The sequence below is a fragment of the Silene latifolia genome, chromosome 3 (assembly GCF_048544455.1).
Source record: "Silene latifolia isolate original U9 population chromosome 3, ASM4854445v1, whole genome shotgun sequence".
Taxonomy (NCBI): Eukaryota; Viridiplantae; Streptophyta; class Magnoliopsida; order Caryophyllales; family Caryophyllaceae; genus Silene; species Silene latifolia.
In genome coordinates this window covers 12,007,350-12,027,176 of record NC_133528.1, presented here as the reverse complement: position 1 = coordinate 12,027,176, position 19,827 = coordinate 12,007,350, and the positions used below count along the sequence as shown (strand labels likewise).

The 19,827-nt window shown below is 32.3% G+C and overlaps 2 protein-coding genes across 2 annotated transcripts; both read left to right on the top strand.

Moving 5' to 3' along the window:
* The first annotated feature begins 570 nt into the window (after positions 1-570).
* On the top strand, positions 571-11,078 carry LOC141645912 (protein FAR1-RELATED SEQUENCE 5-like). The gene is made up of 5 exons (XM_074454063.1): positions 571-673; positions 1,177-1,315; positions 8,111-8,171; positions 8,294-8,366; positions 9,086-11,078. Exons 4-5 carry the CDS (start codon positions 8,306-8,308, stop codon positions 10,267-10,269), a joined length of 1,245 nt encoding a protein of 414 aa, XP_074310164.1. The 5' UTR covers positions 571-673; positions 1,177-1,315; positions 8,111-8,171; positions 8,294-8,305; the 3' UTR covers positions 10,270-11,078.
* Positions 10,502-11,329, top strand: LOC141648675 (uncharacterized). The gene has a single exon (XM_074457399.1). The coding sequence runs from the start codon at positions 10,502-10,504 to the stop codon at positions 11,327-11,329; it is 828 nt and encodes a 275-aa protein (XP_074313500.1).
* The last annotated feature ends 8,498 nt before the right edge of the window (positions 11,330-19,827 follow it).

Here is a 19,827-nt window from a genome sequence, read left to right as displayed (position 1 = left end):
ACATGCTCTAAAATTCGAGAAAAAGGAACATACATCGGATGTATTACCTCACATTTTACTTGTTTTTGAGCATAAGTGTATTTTTTTTCCCGAGTTTATTACCTCAAATTTTATTTATTTTTAAGCATATGTGTATTTTTTTTAAGCTTATTAAAGTTTATAAGTTAGATTATAATTTTTTTGTCAAAACTAAAATTTAACTAAGTTTGTATGTAATGTTTTTGAGTTTTATTATAATTTTTTGACTTTAATGTTTTGTTTTAGTGAATGAACTCAAAAAATTTATAGTAAAACTCATAATTAAACAAAACTCAAAAACTTTATTATAATGCTCAGAAATTATAAAATTGGTGCTAGTACATCGATTATATAATCCACTTATTGCTAAAATTTCAGTATGGAAACAAATTGAAACATGAGAATGTATCCCAATTCTTGAGAAAATTTAGGGGCTCCATTGCTTAGATATGGTATTACCCCTATTTATGATAGGTTGTCCACATTTCATTCCATGAGCTCCATTGTTTATTATTGTGCATTAACTATAAACCAGATTATCTATTCCAATTCAAATTCTTCCCCTCATAAATCAAAATCCTTAGCAATGTTAGTATTAAAGGATTCATCAGCAATTGAAGGATTTTCATCCTCCAAAATCAATGAAACAACAATGGTATATGCATTTCCATTAATATGATTCCTGTTTTATTGTATTTTATAGAGGAGGTTGGTGGTCATAAATCTGGGCGGATTTAGAAATGAAATTTTAGGATATCAAACTTTCTTATTGTAGTTTAATAAATTTGTTAAGGCCTCATGTCCAGAGATTTTCAGGTAGTAAAAATCGATCGTTTTAACTATTTTTTGGAATTTAAGTTAACAAATGTTACCCCTTACCACTATTATGTAGCTTCTCCGTGTCGTATTTATCCTCTCTCCACCATTGATGTAGCAAAAATTTATTATGTTTAGAGAAGACGAAAAAAATTCATCAGAATCAGATATGAAGCTAAACACAAGCTGACCAGGTCATGGTCCGTGAGTTCTTCAGAAAAAAAAAATATAATACATACTAATTTTTTTTTTTAAAAAAACTATAATTTAAAATATTGGTAAGATTGATATTTTATAAAATTTGAAACTAGTTTCATCACTGAATGATATTGGTTGCTACAGAGCAAGCTATGTAAATGTTAGAGAGACGTTGCATGGCAGCATGGCTCCTTCAAGACACGGCTTCATTGAAATGTTAAAGAGACGATTTTCATGTACGTGACTTTGACCATGTGTCCGTAACACCATGATCATCAATATGGTATGAGATTTTATCTACTCAAATTATAAAGCAATTTTTATGCAACTTGTATATATGACTTTTAATGTTTAAACAAGTTTTACTACACGTGAAAATCACGGAATCGTCTAAGGTATGCGATAATGGTTAAATTCAAAATTAGTATTAGAATGAATTCTACCATTCACAAAAGTCAAATTATAATATAATGAAATAGACTGGAATTTCATAAAATATCAAAATACAAGTAAGATTGATCAAGAATTGGAATGAGACTAGACATAAAGATCTCAATCCCGAAAAAGATGAGTCAACTAGAAACACTAGTAGTAAGGAAGAAATATGATGGGAGAAACCAAAAAACGGGTGTCTAAAGCTAAATTTTGATGGATCGAGAATAAATGGAAATAAAGCTGCTTTAGGATATTCTATATCACAATGGTAAAATCATTTTGTTAGGAGCAAAAAATTGCAGAACGAATAGTATTCTTGTGACGGAAGCTCTCGCCTTAAAAGAAGGCATCTTAGCAGCTAAATATTTAGGAATATCAAAGCTAATTGTGGAAGGAGATAATTAATGTGTTATAAACTTAATCCGTATTACTTGGAGGATTTCTAGTATTATCTAGGATGTAAAATTATATCTTCATTTCTTCGATGAAGTGATAATTAAACATTGTTATCGTGAACCCAACAAAGTTGTTGACTTTATTGCTTCTATTGGACATGAATGTCCAACTCTTTCGAGCTGGTTTGAAAGCCGGTGGCTTCAACTTACCTCCCTCATTCGAAAGGATGAGATATGTTGGTCCTACTCTAGAGGATCCAGCTAGTTTCCTTACCTTATAAAAAAAAAATAGTAAGATTGATCACCTCATGAATAATTCATGTTAAGATCGTATACTAAAATTACGGGCATCGACATGTTAATGTAAATACCAAAGTCAAAAAAATTAGATAAGTCAAGTATGTGAAGAGTGTTATTTTTTGAAAGGTAAAATGATGGAAAAAAAAAAAGCAACGACTACCAAAATAAAACATACAATTGAAAAGAAAAAAAAACTATCAATCATTCACCTTGATGTCGTCAATCTTGTAGTAGTCTGCTATATATAATTGTTTAAACAATTCTAATATTTCATTTCTCCATATAGTCTTCTTTCTCCAATTAATCCCCCTATAAAAAAAATAACTCAGTAATTAGTGCAGAGTAACCAACAAAATAATGAAATTTGTTTTATGCAATATTATCCTTATTAACTTAAGTTTCCTTAAATAATGAAAGAAAGAGCAAATGAGAATCAAGTCATAGAGATGTAACTATATATATTTATCTTTGAAAAGCTCAAACCTCACAAATATTGATAGCCCCTAAACGTGAACAAAACAAACACATACATGAAGTTAAAAATGTGATGAGCACTTGATAACCCAATGAAACTTCAACAAAAAAAGTGTAGTTAATAATTTATCCCTTAATATATTTAGTTTAATGTGAATAGAATGATAGAAAACATTAGTGACACAAACAATTTAACTAACGATAAGGATAAAAAAAATTTTACCTTAGAAATTTTGCCATCCATAAAAAATATATAAATAATCGGGAATGTATTTTATGACTTTTGGATATTCCTTTTTCATTATTATCAAATTTAATATAGAAATAAATATTGAGTAAGGTTCATGACTTTTGAGCATCATTTTTTCATTATTATGAAATTTAATATAAACATAAATATTATAATAAGGAATTAAGGATGTGTGCTTATTTATGTTCTAAATTCTACCTTAGGATAATCTTTTAATTAGACCGTTCTTTTGTATGGCCGCAATATTTTCTCAATTTTTAAGTCACAACTAACTATTTTTAAGTTGATCCCAAAAATTTGTAAGATTATTTTGTAGAAAAATTTAGTTACTTTTAATGACCTTATTGAAAATAAAAAGTATTATCATAGAAATAGTCCAATTTATCGGTGTTTATGTGATATTTTTTATTAAAGAAAAGGATTTATAACTGGCATACACCTATCCAAATAGGCTTTTACTTTTTTTTTTTATGGATCACTAATTCAATTATCATTCATTGTGTATTTTTTTTCGTAAGAAATATCCGTCAATATTGTATTGTCATTTATCATTAATCAAATATTATTATATAATCAAATACAAAATACAAATTAATTGTAAAATTGGCACATGGACTCAAATTTAATGTTTTAGGTAGCCTTTTAAATTATATTATATAGATTGATAATATGTAGATTGTGATAGTGTCATGTCACATTTAATTTGCCATGTCACATTTACCACGTCACATTTAATTTGCCATGTCAAGGTAGCCTTTTAACTATATTGTATAGATATAATAAATTGGAACAAGATATTGGGGTGTAAGATTAAAACGTATACCAACATTTTAATATACACTTATATTATTTTATCGTGCAAGAAATTTTATATCCCAGCTAGGAATGTAGATTAAAATTATGTTGAGTTTATAATTTACTAGTTTAGATTCTGCGCAATATATGCACAATATATAAATAACATTTTAAATTTTAATATATTATTTATAGATTTTAAATTGACACCTTAAAAATTTTCATAATTCATTTCATTATATTTTAATTTGAGAAAAAAATTAATCTCGAAACTAATCAAGAAAAAATGTCATGAAATATTTATTTTAGTGAAACGATTTTCTATATCTCAAAGCTAATGATTTCAGTTTATAAATATTCTCAAATTATTATTGTGATTTTTTTTCCTCGCGAAATTAGTAATAGCATTTTATAGTTTTGTTTCATACAAAATAAGTATGCGTCAAATTATTTTCTGATAATGCATAAATGAAAGATTTAGCATTTTTGTAGTTTATAATTCACTAATTTTTATAATTTTATTCTACTTTAATTAAAAGAAAATAATTGAGAGTTTCTTGAATGGTTATATTTTGATGAAAAGAATATTATTTTTTAATGAAAAGATTTAGATTAACAAAAGAAACATTTATTTCCATATTTGAGTAGGTGCATTTTGGAGGAAAATTTGTCAAATCCTTATTAGATAGGGGATTAGGTATTTATCTTCATTCTAAAGCTTTTAAACAAAAAAACTAGTTTTGTGACCCGTGCAAATGCACGGGACATTTAAAGTTTACATTTGCCTAAAAAATACTATTGAAATACGCAAACAATTCCCTCTCTGGGCTTGTTTGGAATGGGAGTAATAATTAAGGGAGTAATAGAGCTAAAATGAACTAAAAATGGAGGGAAGGAATGGGGATTGGAGATAGAAATGGATAAAAATGGAGAAATATAGTGTTACTCCCCTCCTCCCTCAAGTAATGCATTACTTCCATATGGAGGTAATAGTTCCCCATCACCTCCTCTTTCCATCCTTCACAACCACCACTAACCCACCAATCTCCTCTCATTTTTTCTTATTTTAGCTCTCATTACTCCCTTAATAATTACTCTCATTCCAAGCAAGCCCTATATATATATATATATATATATATATATATATCTCCTTTCCTTTCTATTGTGTAATATACTAATATCTGGAATAGTTTTACTCTCTTTATGAAGTATTGTTGAGAATAGCATAGGCTTAGAACTTATCTCACACGGTCACACCCCTTATATTGAAAGTGTAGTATGTATGTCACTATGTCTCATCTTATACTGTCCGTCTCATTGAAGACGGCCACTATCCGTCACAAGCTGAAGACGGATAATGGCCCTCTTACAAAATGCAAGTGGGAGGATAAGTGGGCGTATCCATTTCCCCCCTTTTGCACTATCCATTTGCATTTTATGAGAGGGACACTATCCATCTTCAACTTGTAACGGATAATACCTGTCTTCAATGAGAATTTGTGCATCTTATATCCATACATATACAAATAAAAGGTAATAAGACACCCACCCGACTAAATCGTCCTCCCAAAACCAGTCAAACAACATGAGCCAAATTAAGATATCTAAAATAGGACACTATTGGGCTTGAAGGTTTGTGTGGTCTAAAATGTTGCAAAGTTCAAAATTTACTTATTACCTTTTACGAAGTATAGAATACACAAAAAGAGCAAGCTCAAGTTGAAACAGTGTAGTAACAGACTTGTTTGTCAAGTTAACCCCTTAATTCATGTTTTTTTTTTTTGTGATATCGTATATTTATGTACTTTTAAATGACCTATAAGTTCAACACAAAATCTCATTGAAGATGCCACTTGTATTATTCATTTGTATTTTGTGAGAGGGAAACTATCCGTCTTCAGCTTGTGACGAACAGTGACCGTCTTCAATGAGGCGAACTGTTCGTTTAATGACATCAACCATTAATGTACAAATAAAGCCAATACGAGAGCCACGTGTTGGATGGGAGTTTCAACAGCAATAGTATGAAAAGAAGCCAACAAAATGTTTATGTCATGCCAAGTAAACATCGATTAATTCTCATGTAAGTAAACACACACTATTTATCACATATATGCAGCATATTGCGCTCGTCTAAACCAAAAAAAATTTCACACACTTATATATTTATATCTGCGGTGTATTTCTTTTGCTAGACAATGCAGCTTTGACGAATGTGATGTCCAACTCCGTACATCCAGAGTCGCTTAAAAGCATAATTACACAAAAACAGTGCCATAAATTGTATAGTTACAATAAATCTAGAGTTTACTCTTTTCTATGTTAAACGCATTCGCCACATCATTGTTATGCCACTGTGGTTGAGTCAAACAAATTCATATGCTACACGTCTACACATTAAAGTTGGCCTAGTTAGCTTTGAATAACATTAAGACTTTCTCAATTAGCTCTAAATACACCGATAAACACAATTCATCAAGGCCAAAAACTAAAATTTGTAAAGTTTTTTGAATTAGTAACTACTATTTTTTTTGCTAACAAACATATATTTTTCCCTCATCCTTTTCTCCGCCTCATTGTTGCGAGTCATTCATCATGCTGTCAAGCCACTGAATAGTGAACCTAGTGCTAAATTTTGAAAAAGAATGTGATATGAGAAGATAATTCTACATAATTAAGAGGAAACAAATAATATTATACATGCTAATGAAACTTGTGAATTCTACTCAGTTCTTCGTATTTACTACTATTTTGCACATTAATGTGCATGAAATCCTGTGAAAACCTAGTTTATTGAAATAAAGTGATACTCAAAGAAGCAGCAAACTAAACAAATTTGATCAAACTGGAAACAGATACTCGATTGATAAGGGTTATCAAATACTCCGTATGTCATTTCACAACATTCTAATCAATGGACCAGAGCAATAACACCACTCATCGCGAAAAATCAAAATTTAGCTTACGCAATCTCTCGTAGTGCACCATGTAAAGCAAGATATATTTCTCACATACAGGTAACTTGATTAGATACAGAGTAGTATTTTTATCATTTATTTATCTTTGATTAAATTACTCTTAGAAAGAATATAAAAGGTACACAAATGTTTTGGAGGGAGGGGTATGATATAGTCATATCAGAATACCTTGGTATTTGGAAAACCCGTGTCTGAACTCTGAAGTACCCAATCTACTCACCAAATGCGAAGATTATTCTGTGGATACGAAGGCAGAAAATCACTACACACAAAATAATTATGAATATTATTGCAGCAATTTCAGTATTAGTAGAAGTGAACCCGAGGAAAACATCGATAATAACAGGAACATATATTGAAACATACATACACAAATAAAATTCAACAGGAAAAAGAAAAATATGGGAAAAACTAATATCGACATTTCAAAATACGATACATAACATAGTGATATGATTAAATTACCTTGAAGGGGAAAAATAAGGAATTCAAGATTGTAAAGTTTAATGGCGATTGTTCATGTCGATCGATGTGAGAATAAATAGACAAGTAGATAAGAGGGAGATGGTAAGGGGTAGCATTAATACCATATGTTAGTTATCATAATCCATTCATAAGTCATCTTTTAATGTGAATATTTAACATGTCATTTATTTGAGGGAGATGAAGAGGGAGCCTATAACAGTATCAATGCTGGTGGCATTTTTTACGCGGACGTGTCATTCCATAGTCAAACGTGGCATTTCGTTAATCAAAGGTGGCATTTCATGATCATACATGGCTTTGTCTACGTGGACTTTATGAGTCATTTTAGTCTAGGCTTTTAATAGTATTTTATAGACTAGTTTTATGACTCGTGCAATCCACGAGTTAGTTTAATAATCAATGTCTATTATGTTTTAATTAAAGTATTCAAATCACAAGGAAAATATAGATTTACCTTTTTAACCAACTCAATTAAATATATAGAGATTAATATACACTAAACTTGCCTTAGTCATATTTGTAATTTGTTGTTAGTATCAATTTTAATAAATTTACTACACATTAACCATGATGAATATATATATATATATATATATATATATATATATATATATATATATATATATAGAGAGAGAGAGAGAGATAGGATCTTGAGAGTCTAGGTTATTAGGGTGAGTCCGTCCTACCATCCCTAGCCGTTTGATCATGTCAATCTGATGGCTGAGATTTAATCTAAGCTTAATGTTGTTTATAAAAACAGTTGCGCTGACTAATTTGTGTCATAATTCTTACGCAACTTTCTCTCTCTTCTTTCTCTCTCTTTGCTTTTCTCTCACGCTAATCATCACTTTCACGATCAACGTCGTTTTCTGGTGAATTCTGTTTCATCATATTGCAGTATTTGATTACTTTTCTTCAATTGTTCATATTGTTCTTACACAATTCATTATTTGCTTTATTACTAGGTTTACGCGTTTACTTCGATCAACATATATCTTTTTCAGTCTTCGATTCCTTTCGATTTAGGTAATTTCTGTTCTTATTGTACAATTGTTATTCAATTTCGGTTTCCTTTTCATCTAATTGCTTGCATATTAGGATTTTAAATGATTCACGCTTTTTCATCACTGCTTTTTCGTTTTTTTCAGGTCTCTGTTTTCATGTCGACTGTTCCTTCTACTCCATTGATTCGCGTATCAATTGAAGATGACATTCATCCAGGTATTACTATAATTCCTTTGTTTTTCGAATTAAAATCGTTTTATTGTGTCTGCATGTGTATTTTAACCGACTTTACCTTTATATTTTAGTATTTTACATTTATTTCAGCTTCTCCTGTTCTGAATTACGTCTGTTTCTGTCTATTATTTCTTTTTGAATTTAATTTTTTTCCTATCCACATGTTTACTAACTGTAACATATAATTTATTTCACTATAACAAATTTATTCTGAATTACGCGTTGTTTTTTGTTTATTTGTTTGCATTTTATATTTTAGTTAGATATTTTGACATGTGAAATTACTATAACAGATAGGCTACATTGCTGTAACAAATTCTATGTCACTATAATATGTATGCTATATTACTGTAACATGTGATAAAAGACTAAAACATATGTAATATTTTATGTTAACATCATTTTGTTCTTACTATAACATCACCATAATGTTGTTGTTACATCATTATCAAACAATGTGATTTAGTATTATTATTTTAACAGATCCCATGTGACTATAATATGTATGCTATATTACTGTAACATGTTATAAATGACTATAACATATGTAATCATTACTGGAATAGCAAATCATATCCCTATAACACCCATTTCATTTCACTGTAACATGTTTTATTTTAATAATATTAATACACTGTAATCTTCCTTTTAATGTGCTATATGTAGTCTCTTATTTTCTATTTTCATTTTGTTTTATTCAGAGGTCCAATCTTGTCGTGATTCTGTTTTTACTCCAACGTGCACATCACACCCAACAAAAATACATCCACTTCAAGTGAGCTACACTCCTGGTGGTAGTCAGAGATGGACTAGGCTAGTTGAGGAGGGTTTCACACCTAAACTATCCATGCATTTTGTTGATTATGATTCAGCAATGTGTTTTTATGTTGTGTATGCAATTTCCTGTGGGTTTGAACCAAGGCTGCATACCACAAAACGTACCCGTTCTGGTGAATTACTTAGGAAATCGATTGTTTGTAATCGTCAAGGCTTTAGAGATAATAAGAGGAAACTGAAGTGTCATGCTCAAGAGGTTGATACTGATTCTACTGTTAAGACTCAAGGTTCAAGGAATGTTAAAGTTACTAGGGTTGGTTGTCCAGCAATGATGAGAGTGGAAGCGGTGGAGGGTGGAGGTTATAGAGTCGATCAATTTGTTGCTGTTCATAATCACCGTCTTCTTTCTGTTATAGACAAAGAGTTCCATAAAGTTGTTAGGCATCTTTCTCGGTTTCCAAAAAAGTTAATAATTGATAATTCAAAGTTGAATATTGGGGCGAGACAGAGTTTTCAACTTTGCAAAGTATATGCAGATGGTTATGCTAATGTTGGAGCGACTTTGACAGATTTTAAGAATTTTGCAAGGGATGTCAAATGCTATATAAGTTTACAGGATGCAACTCTTTTCATCAATCACCTTGAAGAGTTAAAAAAAATGAAACCTGGTTTTTATTTTGCGTATGAGGTTGATGATGATAAGTGTTTGAGCAGGGTTATTTGGGCAGATGCTGAGTGTAGGAGGAATTATTCTATATTTGGGGATGCGCTTAGCTATGATGCTACCTATGGAACCAATAAATATCGTATGAAATTCACCCCGTTTACTGGAGTTGATCACCATAAGCGGTCTGTTACGTTTGCATGTGCTTTACTTGATCATGAGGATGAACATTCTTTTGCTTGGTGTTTCAAAAAATTTTTGGACTGTATGGATCAAAAAGAACCATTATGTCTCGTAATGACCAAGACCCTGGGATGTTACTTGCCATTCCTAAAGTCTTCAAAACAGCCCGTCATCGTTTTTGCATGTGGCACATTATGGAGAAAGTCGGTGCAAAAGTGGGTGCAATCACATGCAAAGAAACCGATTTCCTATCTCGTTTGAATTCTCACATTGTGTGGGGATTCTAGTTTAGAACCAATGGAGTTTGAACAGAGGTGGCTTGAAGTTATGAAGGACTTTGACCTTTGTGGCCATAAATGGCTTTCTAGTATGTTTCGTGATAAGCATCTCTCGGATTCCAAAGATTTTTAGGGACATGCCAATGGGAGGCCTATTAAGGACAACTCGGAGATCCGAGAGTGCAAATTCATTCTTTAAGCGTTATCGAATCACTATGGAACTTTGGTTGAGTTCTCGTTGCGTTAAAACAGCCATTGAACAACAGCGTTACCTACAAAAATGTCTAGACAAGGACAGTGAGCACAGTTTACCAGTTACTACTCCATCGCCGACTAAGATTGAGATACATGCTGCATCTGTCTATACTCATAAAGTTTTTTATGATGTGCAAGTTGAATTGAAGCACACTTCCGTCTGCGGGCTTGCTGGTATGCCCTTGAATGGGGACATTCGTGTATATGATGTAAATGATGAGAAGAGACATACTACATTTCAGGTCTCTTACACTGCCACAACAGAAGATGTTAAGTGTACTTGCAAACTTTTTGAAAGTAAAGGTTTACTTTGCAGACATGTTTTTTGGGTTTTGTCAGCTAACCTTCTTAAAAGCATTCCTGGAAAATACATTGTCCCTCGCTGGTGCAAGGTTTCTTATAGAAATCCTTATTCAATTCTCCCTGGGAATCTCGTCGAGGATTGTGAGCCTGCTGATGTTATTAACATGGAGATTTCTAATGTGTGGTCAGAGTTTTATTCTACAATGGCTATTGCAAAAACTCTTTCTGTAGATCGAATTAAAGAGTTAGCTGCAAATTTGAAGGCTTTTAGAGAGGAAGTCAGTCCTGCATCATCAGAGGTATTATCCAAGGAGAAAGAGATAGAGCAATTGTTGGGCTTCACAAATTCTTCAGAAGTTACAATCTTACCACCAAAAATATCAAATAACAAGGGCAATGGAAAAGGCTTTTGTCTACTAGGAAGGAGGCTATTGCGAAATCACGAAAGCCCAAAAGATCGTGCGCGCTTTGCAAAGAAATGGTGAACCATGACAAACGCAATTGTCCTAAAAAGGATATATATTCGGTATTCTCTCTTTTTTTGTTTTCCTCGTTACATATCGTTTGAATTTTGTTTTACTAAGCATCATTTACTTGTTTTTATTTTAAACAGGACACTTCTGAAGAGGATGTTTGAGTCTTGGTGATGCAGCAGCATGGACATTAAGTCAATTCCATTTTAGACATTACTTTACTTTTTTTGGTTTTTTCAGATAAGAACATTTACACAGTTTATGTAATTGTTTTAGACATGGTTACTTCAATAAAAAAAGTAGAACATTTACGCAGTTTCTGTTTGCAATAATTTTGTTGCCAACAAGTTATACTTATATTACAAACGTCATCTTGTTTCACAGTAACACCATTTTCCTTTAACTGTAACATCGGCACACTATTACTGTAACAAAATTACTTGAACGGGTTAGTTACTTACAGTGTAACATCAAAACCTTGTTACTATAACATGTCAATATAATCACTGTCACAACGTGATCTTGTTTCACCATTAACACCATTTTCCTTAAACTATATAACATCAGCACATTATTACTTTCAGTGTAACATCAAAAACTTGTTACTATAACATGTCATTATTGTCACTGTCACAATGTGATCTTGTTTCACCATTAACACCATTTTCCTTAAACTATATAACACCAGCACATTATTACTTTCAGTGTAACATCAAAAACTTGTTACTATAACATGTCATTACTGTCACTGTCACAACGGCTATTTCATTTTTGGCAAATTTCATGACTTGTTACTATAACATGTCATAACATCATTGTTCAACACTGTAACATCAGGACATAATTACAGTAACAAACCATGTTAACAACCATAATAAACTGTTACTCGTCTTTACATGTCTTAACTATTTCACTACCATTTCTCCTTCTAACATAAACTTCATTTCTTTGCAAAGATTTCCTTGTCTTGTTTGTTTTTTCTTGGGATAACCTTCTCTCCTTGCTACCTGTTTTCGCCTCCTCCCATACGTAGCAAATGTGTGTTGTGAACCACTGCCATCCTTTGCATTTTCATTTTCGTTCCTACATTAATTAGAAAATTGACAGTTATTGAAATGTATTAATCCATTCAAAATACATTTTATTCTCAGAGATATAAGAAATTACCCAAGTTGTTTCACTATCGGCCTTGTATGTAAGACAGGCATCTCGGTTAGGGCAGTGTTTGCGGCAGCAGTTTCACCTTCACTCTTTTTCTTCTCATTCAAAGTATCCCTTCTACGCTTAATCTCGGGCCGAGTTCTCGCTTTTTTACTTGTAAATGCCTCAACTTTCTTGATCACTTCACTCGTTTCTTATTTATGTCTCCGCCAAGACCAATGAGGCTGCCATTTCAAGACAAAATATGCGCCTCGTAATCTTTTTCTCGCAACTCGATGCATACGGTTCACCCTCATACGCAATCATGTGCATCATTAAAAAGCATCCCGATTCCTCATCAGTGACATCAGGCGACCGCCATGGCAATTTTGTCTCATTGATCATGAATCCTGCTATCTCCTCTGCGCCTTTCACTCCTTTCATTTCCAAATAGTCACTCAATACACCAGCCTGCACACAAAGGTCACACAACGCATATTTAACTAGTATTTTTAAGAAGTCAGAAAGTGTTGTGTAAAAGGGGAGATAGTCTACAGTTACATACCACAACTCTTGCAATATTGTAAACTTTGCTCTTTTTCCATGATTTATGAATCAGGCAGTCGAGCACTTCAATTATCTTCTTTGACATATTGATACATATACAAAAGTAGTGGTTTTCAGCAACTATTGGTATGAAAATCAGTTCAGCATTGATGTTGCATACTGCGTTATCATCTATAAACTGATTCCAACAATCATACACACTATTGGCCTGTGTGTCAACCTGTGTACCGTTGGCTTCTCTTGCAACCAGTGCATTGACTTCCTCCTAACATAAGAATAATAAAAGTCATCAATGCAAATTCATCCAGTGAAACAGATACATTTATTTAGTGAAAACAGACCAAGGCATTCAATGTATCGATTTAACCATTTAGTGTAATGACTTATGCATTTAGTGTAACACCTTATGTATTTAGTGTAACCTTATTGTACAGAACTAAAAGAATTATTTATCTAGTGTAACAGATTTACCATGTGATTTATGCCAAAAAACATGATTGTTTTTGTTCCTTGCTCATTGTTTGCTATGTTATTCAGCAGCATAGACCAACATTCTACCACATTTGGATTGAGATGTACTGTTGGCATCAGTGTTTGTATCTCTTGTCTCTTCAAAGTCTTTTTCGCATTGTATTCCACCACGCATTCACTATTTCCAAAAATTGCATAAATGCAGTTATATATACAATTATAAACAGTTTTTAAAAAATTAAAAGCATTCATTTTTCAATACCTTTGATCCAATATGTAGTCATCCAGGAAGCAATAGTCAGCCACTTCTTTTCTCTTATTTAAAATTAAAGAGAACAAGCTTTTATTATTTCGCATAAATCTTGCCACCACTTCAGCTTTAGGTTCTGGTTCTCCACAGTATAATGTGCATCCAATGCCATCTGATGTTCCATTTTTACGACTACCCAATACTGATATAGGGGTCTTCAAATAGTCATCATAGTTTTTCTGTATTTTTGCTGATGGTGTTGACCATGCAACCTCTTCTTCTTTTCCTGTTTTCCAGCACACATGGTCAATTCTTTAAATATATATGGTAGACTATGCAAAATACTATTAATAAAGAGGTTTAGTATCTACTTACTTCTTGCTTCTTCTTCAGCCGCTTTCCTACGCTTTCAACAAGGACTGGCAAAAAACTCTCTTTCATTCTTTATTTCTTCACACTTTTCCAGCAGTTTATCTCTTGTACTGTTAATCTCACTCATAACAAGTATCGCCAATAACTCTGCGCGATATAGAATCCTCGATGTTGCATTGCCAAGGTCACAATCGAAAAGCTCGCCTATGTAAAACAACATGTGAAACATCAAAAACACTCCACAGTCCACATTGTCATACAATTCCTTACACTTCCACTTGAACAACACGTTTCTCATTTCAAAACTTTGAACCATTTGCCCCTTTTGAACACCATTTTCAACAAGAAATGTTCCAAACATGTGAGCCCTGCAAAACAACAAGAGAAATTAAGTGATTTCATCTGAATGTGCACAAAATAGATTAATTTGTATTACAAAGGGTCTAGCATCCGTCTGTTATATTCGCCATGTCGACATATTCATTTTCGGTAAAGAGCCCTTCATACTCTCTATTGTCTAAGTAGTCAATCTTCTTGTCAATGAAATTTATACAAGCACAAAAGAAGTGCTTCTTAAATATCATTGGAATGAATATCTACCAACACATCAAGAAACAAAATATTTTAGATTATGCAGTAGTACATAATTAATACTGCGTGTTTTGAAAAAGTTTTAAACTGTTTCTCTTACCATGTCGGCGTCCAAATTCAATTTGTTTTTGCAACAATTTCCCCATCCTCTCCATGCATTGAATAATTCTCACATATCCTGCTCTTTTTTCCATCAATTTCCTTATCCTCATCTTCTGTTTGTAGTACTTTAAGGATTTGTTCTAAAATTGCATTGTAACATATGTTTGCCAATATAACATACTCTAACAATTAGTATAATGATATAGCCCTTAGAGTAACATACCATATGATTAATACCAAAGTATATTCTGGAGGGTTCATCAGTCAATATTTTCCTTACAATGAGTTCATTAAGCATAATTGACCAACATTCTATTATTGATGTTGTTATCAGCTCATCGGCCATCATACTTTTTGCATCATCCTTTGACAGGAAGTGGAGTATTCCATATGTTGCAAGCCTTTCACTATTTAAACAAAAACAGTGTTGTTTTATTAAAATTCTAATAATGTAAATATGTAAGAAATAGAAATGTGTACTTACTCATTGACGTAGTTGTGGTCCATTAGATAACAATAGTCTACTACCTCCTTCCTCGCCGAAGCATAGGTCTCATTATGTCACTTTGTTTTCAATCATGTACTCGACAACAAGATACTGTCTCGTCGTCTCGCATCAAAACAGTTGAGTAAACATCCGAAATCATAATCTACTAAATCCATGCATTTTTCTTCTCTGTTTGTGTGTAGTAGATATGAATGTTTATCAGTTGCTCTGTCTTCCACGTCATCTGACAGTTCATTTTCTGGTTCATCCTTGTCACTGACCAGTGGACTTTGTGTATTGTCTTTGTTCTGAGTACCAGGTTCTGACACGTAACTGAAATCACTGCTGTTCGTATTCTGTGATGTTGGCAAGTCCTCTTTGTTTGTTCTTATGTCGTCCACCGTTTCTTTATCCTTTGCATTTGTAACGTCATTGTTCAGTATGATGTCATCCAAGTTATTATCAATATTATCGTGATTCTCGCTCCCCGTTCCACCGTTGTGTTCTTCACTATCCATTGACTTGTTGAATACATTTACCAATTCTTCATACTCTTCAAAAGAAGGTATATCAAGGCTTTTTGCATGCTTCGTTCTCTTCACCAGCTCATCCATATAAGCATGGTATACAGGATTGTTGTACAGTTGTTGAGTTGCTGTTTGAGTAACTTGTGTTGCCGATGCTGCATTCCTTGTCTCAGGAATATTTGAACCTGCCGGTGCCCGTACTTTTTCCTTGAACATCCTCATACGTTCAACATTCCTTGCATGGAAAAGATCAGAATCCCTTTTCATCTCAAGGAAAAGCAAATGAATGTCCTGTTACATAATCCTCATATTAACATCATTTTGCTCTTACTATAACATCATCATAATGTTCTTGTTACATCATAATGAAACAATGTGATTTAGTATGCTATTACTATAAGTTGATAAACATTAAAAATTTAATTTAAAATAACTTACATCAATGGCCTTCTTCTTTAGCTGTTCGTCTGATTCAATCCCAGGAGGCAGCTCCATTGCTACATAAACTTTTCCCCTTTCTAAGACAGATCCCCGACTTCCATCCTTTTTTACTTTTTTTCAAAGATCATTTTCATGTTCTTGGAGGCATATTGGATAATTTGTCTTTGTTACGGTTCCATCTCCCAAGTATCCTACACTTTTCTCATCGATACTCTTTTCTTGAGCTTTGCGTCTGTCAATGTTTGAATCAAGGGAAGTTCAGTGGGCTGTACTTCTCCTCTAAACTCTATTCTGTGCATGTATGCTAGCATGAGGAACATAGTGCACCCGCAGAGTGTCTTGTTACCACCTTTAAATTCTTCCACTCCTTTAACCAATTTATCAAATACATACTTGCACCAATTCATATTTTTGATTTCTTCAACATCTTGTACAGCGTTCAGCAGTCTGAAATCAAGTATATGACTTGTAGTCGGTGCTAAGAAGGTGCACAAACTATAAAGCACAAACACCCGTTTGAAGTCATCTCCATTGTCATTTGTTTCTTTTAATCTGTCTGATAGGTGGTTTATCTTGATCATTTCCGTAGTGCCTCCTAATCCAAACCTGGTACGCCACTCTTCCTTCAGAGGTTCTTCTGCCGACGCTTTACAACGCCCAATCGGTGTAAATTCAACTACTTTACCTCCCCTAGGTAACATGAAAAAGTCATGTACATCGTCCATCGTCAGAATAAACTCCTTGGTTCTTGAAGCTTTGAACAGAAAGCTGTTTTGATTGAATGCATCTATCACCCATTTTAATATTCCCTTTGGAAATTCAGTTATTTTCAATTCTAACAGGCCCCCAAACCCAATGTCTTTAACTGCTTGCTTCTGCTCATCTGTGAGCTTGTTAATAATGTCGACCAAAGTTGTCGATCGACATTTAACTACGAATTCCACAGAACTGTAATGTAAATATTATATGTTATAGTAAAGTGATACAAAGAACAACATTAAAAACATTTACTAATTGAAGGGAACAAATATTTAACAATGTAAACAATCTTAGGCAACAAATTTATTTATCTTGTAACATACATATTGGACAACGAAGAATGACGCTTTAAAAACTGCTTTCATTAAATTTCATAACAGTTTAAACGTCATAATAAGTAACTATAACAATCATATTTAGTTATTATAACATACATATTCAATTACTATAACATGTAGAAACATGAGTGTACCATGTCAAAAAATATCACCAATAGTTCCTCATTATAACATACATTCTCAGTTACTATAACAGAAGGTAAAATAAGTTAACAGAAACACTACATACTTTTGTTTCCTTTTAGGCTTTTCTGCATTATCAACAATGTCGTGATTCGCACTGGTTTTTTCTAATTCTTTATCGATATTTTTCTTCAGTGTCAGTTTCAATTTCTTCCTACTAGCAGTTGGATCTTCTTCGCCTACTTCCTTGTTTTTTCGTTTCCCCTTCTTTGTTTTAGGACTTGAATCTGCTTCTTTACTTTTTTTCGCCATGTCCTTCTACTATTCCTGCATTTTAAACTAAAATCAATAAATAACCTAAACAATAATAAGTAACTATAACATTGCTAAAATTAATTCGTTAAACTCGCATATTATCGCCCTTTGTAACATACGAACATCAATAAATAACTTAAATCAATTGATATAGGTCAGTTACCTTCAAAAACACATCATAATCCTAAAATTAATAACATAAATCGTAATTACATAATGAAAAATATAGTTAAAGCTTGAATTTACCTATATCCGTTGATTATTGTTCTTGAATTTAGCAGCAACTGGTAATAAATTTGTGTGATAGTTATCTTGTTGTTTTTGCGTTGTTATTTTGGGGATAAAACGGTTGCGAGTGTAATGAAGAGGAGAGAGAAAAAAAATCTAATTTTTGAAACCAGGTGTGATAATTTTGGGGTTTTGTTCATCCGTTAAAAGTGACGTGTCACATGCAACGTGTCATGATCCTGTGCTTCCATTGTCTTTGATCGGACGGTCTGAAATGGTAGGACGGACTCATTTAAAACCCTAGACTCACCGGATCCTTGCTGATATATATATATATATATATATATATATATATATATATATATATATATATATTAAAAGCATCCTCACTATTAAAAATGTGAGATTAAAAAACTAAAGTTACAATTTAGTCAAGCTATAATTTCCTTCACCAAAGTTTGACTACCATTCGCCGGTGATTATATTCAATCATCGACGATCTCGAGTGTCTTCATAAACATTCGGGAATGCCTAAAACGGACTATATAGTACAAATGCTTGCCGAATTCTCCATTTTTCTTATACTTCTCTTTTATCTCTTTATTTCTTATCAATAATTTGATAGCTACTCACCACAAAATAAAGATATGAGAAGTGTTGAAAAATAAATCAAATGAAATAATTAGGTGAAAATATAAAAAAAAATCATTAATTTGATTTTGCTAGGAATGTGCTACAATTTTTATCAATTCATTTTCTCTTATAGTGAAATATTTCATAACGGTCGAATATAGAAAGTTTAGCACTAAATTATGATTATTAAGTTGAATAATACTTGGTAAATGAAAGTTTAAATAAGATAAGTAATTAATCTGTTGATTACTACTTTGCCTTTGCCTTTTCATTTTCTATTTTTACTTTTTTTTTTTTATAAAAAGACAAAAAAATGATCTAACATATAAATGTAGTGCGCCACGTATCATTCTAGTAACTACTCAATCTGAGTTTTTTATGTTATTGTATAGATGTTATAGCTATAATGGGAGTTTAAGAGACCATCATTGACGATGGTTGTTATAGGCTATAATGTTATAGCTATAATGGGAGTTCAAGAGACCATCATTGATGACGTTGGTTCAGTTTCTTATGTCGTTTAATTGGAGCTTTAAGTAATCAAACATTCATGACATTTATTCATGATTTTAGGTAGTTTGACTATTTGTGAACAACTATTTTGACGTGGCATTTCCCATTTCCACGTGGCATTTCCCATTTCCATGTGGCATTTTTTGTCTTAACTTTTAATAAGATTTTATAGATTTATTAGATTAAGCGCAATACAATCCATTTCGAAATAATCAATTGAACACCTGGTTATTATGCAATAATTCTTGTATAAAACCGTTTACATAAATGTTATTGTCAAGTGAAAATTTACCTAAATAATCCCACTAAAATAACTTCTTTCAACCACCAATTTTCTATGATAAAAATATCAGTATCTTTTGTATAAGATTTTACAATGTTCTATCGCAAAATCGTTTTACATAAGACTTACTCGACCATTTATATATGCTTCATCGGTTAATTGGACATAATAATACATAAGCCAATAGGGACGGAGGTTCAAAAGAAAGGAGAGGGTAAGTTTTGAGCATGGAATCTAATTAAGGGTTGGTCGGGTACTCGTGTGTAAAGCACTAAAATTATTTTTATATCTCTTATCAAAACATGCTTAGTTAATAAAAAAAGACATTATTTTTATTGTAAAATTGACATATTACACGACTTCTTAATAG

What these genes read in the sequence shown, in the direction of transcription:
- LOC141645912 (XM_074454063.1), top strand. Translation starts at nt 8,306, where the DNA reads ATGTCGACTGTTCCTTCTACTCCATTGATTCGCGTATCAATTGAAGAT. An exon ending in TGAAGATGACATTCATCCAG is followed by an intron (nt 8,367 to 9,085) that starts GTATTACTATAA and finishes TGTTTTATTCAG; the next exon opens with AGGTCCAATCTTGTCGTGAT.
- LOC141648675 (XM_074457399.1), top strand. Translation starts at nt 10,502, where the DNA reads ATGGAACTTTGGTTGAGTTCTCGTTGCGTTAAAACAGCCATTGAACAA.